This window comes from Cygnus olor, assembly GCF_009769625.2.
Source record: "Cygnus olor isolate bCygOlo1 chromosome 31 unlocalized genomic scaffold, bCygOlo1.pri.v2 SUPER_31A, whole genome shotgun sequence".
In the NCBI taxonomy this organism is placed as follows: domain Eukaryota; kingdom Metazoa; phylum Chordata; class Aves; order Anseriformes; family Anatidae; genus Cygnus; species Cygnus olor.
This window is the reverse complement of record NW_024429052.1, coordinates 129,044-134,108: the sequence shown is the minus strand read 5'-3', so window position 1 is coordinate 134,108 and position 5,065 is coordinate 129,044. Positions and strand designations below refer to the sequence as shown.

Sequence of the window (5,065 nt, the reverse complement as noted above, 5' to 3'; positions counted from 1 at the left end):
TTGTGTTTTTGCAGCAAGAATCATTTGTGGCTGATGGACAAAGGTGGAAAGAAGACAAGAAATTCTCTGAGGACTCTACCAGATATGTGAAACAGAAAAGCCGGGTGTGAGGAATGTCCAAAGGAATCTCTGTGTGTATTGTATAGGAAGCCTGCAAGCAAGGAAAGAGAGAAGGAAGGAGATAACCTTCTGTCCAGACCATGAAATTATTTTACTTGGTTTTGCCATGTTCCTGCCTCAGCAGGATAAATGGAAATTGGGCATGGGAACAGACAATGGAACTGTCGTTTCTGAATTCATCCTCTCAGGCTTCTCAGGGCTTGATCAAAGGCTACAGCTATTTCTCTGCCTGATCCTTCTACTCATGTACCTGACAACGGTGATGGGGAATGCAGCCATCATTTTCTTGGTGTGTGTGGATAACCACCTGCAAACCCCCATGTACTTTTTCATTGGCAATCTGGCATTCCTGGAAATCTGGTTTACGTCCTCCACAAGCACCAAACTGTTGGTGATTCTGAGCTCTGGCAGGAGAACAATCTCAGTAGGTGGCTGCTTTGCCCAGTTCTTCTATTTTGCCCTGGGTGCTGCAGAGTTTGCTCTCCTTGTTGTCATGTCCTTTGACCGTTACGTTGCCATCTGCCAGCCTTTGCGCTATGCTGCCATCATGAAGCATCAGCTCTGCATCCACCTGGTTGCTGCTGTTTGGGTCATGGGCTTCACATTCTTGAGTTACCGCCTGGTGCTGCTCTCAAAGCTCACTTTCTGTGGTTCAAACAAGATCGAGCATTTTTTTTGTGACAACACTCCCTTATTCCAACTGTCCTGCTCTGACACCAGCCCGCTTTGGAAAATAGACACAGTTTTCTTATTGTTTATTGTGCTGTCTTCCTTGTGTTTAACTCTGGCATCTTACACAAGCATCTTTCTCTGTATTCTACAAATGCCAGCAGCCTCTGGGAGGAAAAAAGCTTTTGCTACATGTTCTTCCCATCTCACCACCTTGGCCATTGCCTATGGAAGCTGCATTGCTCTCTACGCACGTCCCTCAGGACATGTTTCTTTGGAGACCAACAGAAGTGTAGCTTTGCTGAACACTGTCCTGTACCCATTCTTAAATCCATTCATCTACAGTCTTAGAAACAAGGCCGTGATGCTGGCCCTGAAGGAAGCCATGGCCCGTGCAACAGCACAGCTTTTCTCCTAATCGTGATGCATTTCTGAAGAGCAATTTAAGTTCTCTGCTGTCATATCTTATGTAATACCACCTCCATATGTATGTGACCTCCACAAGTAGATGTCTCCAGAGGTTTATGTTCCTGCTGGATTGTGTTAGGCTGTTTGATAAGAAGTGCATCTGCACGCAAAAGGAAGGCCCAGGGAAGCAGTGGCAGGACGAGTAATTCAGTTTATGCCCTGCCCTGGCTGCTTCCAGGCCCAGCACAGGAGAGCCCCCAGCTCAACAAGAGCCCAACTCCATGAGCCCAGAAGAGCACAAAGCACAATGGCAGGGGGAAACCCAAGTCACAGGCTCCTGTGGAACCAAGATCTTGTCCCAGCTCCTTCTAGGACTGCCTTGGGTGGACCACCACCCCGATGTCCAGGAAGGAAACCCATGAAGATAAGCCACTGGCAGCAGCTCTCTGCATCACCATATGGATTAGGGGGGTTGCTGCCAAGAGCTGTAGGGACACATGGTGTGTGTACATGGGGCTGAGTGCAGCAACTGGACTAGAACCAGGGTGTCAGAGGGCCTGTTCAGATGCCCTCAAGTGGAGAGAATGGGAGCCAGGGACACGTCCTGGGGAGGCTGAGTGTCTGAGCCCAGCTGCTGGAGGGATCCACCTTGCACACACACACAAGCATGCACGCACACACAAGCATGCACGCACACAACCACTTTACATTTCCCACTAATGTGTCTCCGTCCTGCTCAGCCGGAGAGGCTTGTGTGTGTGCCTTCCAGGAGTATATGCTCTGCCTTGCTTGGGTTGAACCCAGGGACATGGAGATGCAGCAGCCTCAGCTCTCGGGCTGCCAGAGTGGGCTCTTTCTCTCATAGAGATGTGTGCCTGCTGGGCACAAAACCATCTCTGTATGTGACATAGGTGCAGCAAGGTTGAAAGGAGCAGAAAGACAAAAGGGCAAGAGAAAACTGACCAAAGTGCAGTTTATTGCCAACACAGGTGAGATCTTCTACTGCCAAAAAATAAATGGATTAAGAGGAAGAAGTACCAGGAAAAGCGAGAACCTGAATATTGAAGTGGAAGAGATCTGAGCCATGAAAACAAAGATTACAAATGTCAACTGTCCTGCTGTACAGGTCAAACCCAGGATGCTGAGAAACAGATAGGAGCCCTGAAAGCATAGTATGAAAAAGATAGAAGGAGATTAAAAACTATAAAGGCACTGTATCTTCAAGCTTCAAAACTCTTGCAAAAGCTTGAGATATTCAATGAGGTGGTCAAAACCTTAAATTAAGATGGAAAACTGAAGGAAAAGACACAGTTCAGGCTTAAGTAAGACTTGACTATAACTTTTAGAGCTCTTAAGAGAAGTGATCCCATCTCTCCTGCATAACTTTTGGAAAAGTACTCTAAAAGTATAATAAATGGGATCTCCTGTACAGGTTTGTATTGTGTTTTGTATTTGATTGTATTTTGTTTTAAGGCAAAACTGATTTTCAGAAGGATTCGGATTATTCTCTTTGTTTTCTCAAAAACTTCTGCTCCTGTGTCATCTCCCACTATGTTGTCATCAATATAGTGCAGGTATTCAGGATCTTCCCCCTGTTCTGTGCAGTCTGGATCAGTCCATGGCAAATGGTAGAGCTGTGTTTCCACCCCTGGAACAGTCGATTCCATGTGGATTGGATGGCCCTACAAGGTAAAACAAACTCTCTCTTTCACTCTGATATCAAAGAGATTGAGAAAAAAACACATTAGTGATATCAGCTGTATCATACTGCTTGGCTTCCTGTGATTCAAGTTTGTATGGAAGTTCTACCATGTCTGGCACTGCAGCACTCAGTGGTGGCATGATTTCATTCAGGCCATGATAGTCCACTGTTAGTCTCCACTCTCCCTCAGCCATTCACACTGTCCATATGGGACTATTAAAGTGTGAGCGAGTCTTGCTGCTGATCACCTGTTGTGATTTAACCTGGTTGGCAGCTAAACACCACACAGCCGTTCGCTCACCCTCCCCCCTCCCTCTCTGGGATGGGGAAGAGAAACGGGAAAGTGAAGCCTATGGGTTGAGATAAAGACAGTTTATTAAGACAGGAAAATAATAATAATAATAGTACTACTACTACTAATGTGTATGAAACAAGTGACGCACAATGCAATTGCTCACCACCCGCTGACCAATGCCCAGCCTATCCCCGAGCAGCTGCCCCCCCACCCCAGCTAGCCACCCCTATATATTGTTTAGCACAATGTCAGATGGTATGGAATACTCCTTTGGCCTGTTTGGGTCAGCTGTCCTGTGTCTGTCCCCTCCCAGCTCCTGCTGCACCCCTAGCTTGCCCGCTGGCAGGGCAGAGCGAGAAGCTGAAAAGGCCTTGGCTTTGTGTAAGCACTGCTCTGTAACAATTAAAACATCAGCATGATATCAGCACTCTTCTCATCCTAATCCAAAACATAGCACCCTACCAGCTACTAGGAGGAAAATTAACTCTATCTTAGCTGTAACGAGAACATCACCCCTTGGCTCTCCACTTCAACCAGCTCATGGATGGGAATCAGGGAATCTCAGTTAGTGAGATATTGCCATCAGTGCACCACTGGGGTAGCCATCAGTAACTGCTGTTCTTTGATCCTCATCAACCCTGAAAAAGAAGGGTCCTGTGAGGGACGGGGTCAAGGCAGACAGCTATTTAATGTCCTCCATCTCCAAGGAAGATATGCCAAAAACCCACTGGAACCCTTTTGGATCTTTGAAGTACCTTCCCTCATCCTATTCCAAGGCTGCATGGAGCCTCGAGGCCAGTCCCAATGGGGTCCTTTTGCCACTCCTTCCCAGTTAGACTCACTTCAGCCTCCAATACAGTTACCAGCTGGGAACCCCCTGTCGCTCCAGAAATACAAATGGGTTCTGCCCCTTTATAGCTTGATGCCATTACGATACACTTTGCACTGGTGTCTGTTAGAGCCTTATAGTCTTGTGGATCTGATGTGTCAGGCCATCAAATCCACACAGTCCAATAAAGCTGGTTGTCCCTCCACCTAGCTGGAGGCAGGGCCCTTCTAGTTCTGGTCATAGTATTCATGGAAATAGGAGCAGCAATTTTCCTGGAAGAACCCCCATTTTGTGATTGTTTTTCCTTGCAACACACATACCCGTGCCTCTAGGGTCGAGGTAGATTTCCCATCCCCTTTTCTCATTTCCTCGACATGGTCACATAGGGAAAAATCACAGGGTGGCATAGGGTGTGTATCCACCATATCCCCTTTCTTGAGCAGAGGGATGCTTACTCCTAATAGCTGAGATACTGGTTCATGCAGGTGTGGAGGAAGGTATATTCTTTTTAAGTTGGTGGACCTTTTGGGAAAGTTTCTCACAGCCAAGACTCAGGCCCATAATGAAGAAGAAACATTTGCCATGACCAAGCTGCATCTAAGGGGATCTATTTTCCGCTAGGGTTATTTGCACAAGAGAAGTCTTAGAAAAAGAGACAGAAAAGAACGAACACGGTTAAGGAGTTGACTAAAGTTTGTTGGACTTTTGGGAGATGGGGCAATTCTCTAATTCCCTGAAGCTCATGGAAGAGCCAGGTAGTTGAGAAGTATCTGAATGAAGAAAAAGCAAGGGGAGGGAGAAATCTGGAGAGCAATTGGAACGGCACATGTCCAGGTAGTCTACTGAAAAGATGCCCTTAGCCATGGTCATTTATTCAGGAGAGCCGACAGCACCTGAAAGATGAGGCAGATTAAAAATGCAGCAGGGTTGAGCAGAGGTCATGGAAGTACAGAGGAAAAATCAATATTTCTCCTCCTGCAATTAGTGCGCTTCCTGGAAATTGACGTTCTTCCATGGTGGGTAAACATCGCAGTATTATTAA

The 5,065-nt window shown here is 46.6% G+C and overlaps 1 protein-coding gene across 1 annotated transcript; it reads left to right on the top strand.

The window, feature by feature from the left end:
- Positions 1-262: 262 nt before the first annotated feature.
- On the top strand, positions 263-1,617 carry LOC121062830 (olfactory receptor 6C3-like). Its single transcript, XM_040543095.1, has one exon. The coding sequence runs from the start codon at positions 263-265 to the stop codon at positions 1,205-1,207; it is 945 nt and encodes a 314-aa protein (XP_040399029.1). The 3' UTR covers positions 1,208-1,617.
- The last annotated feature ends 3,448 nt before the right edge of the window (positions 1,618-5,065 follow it).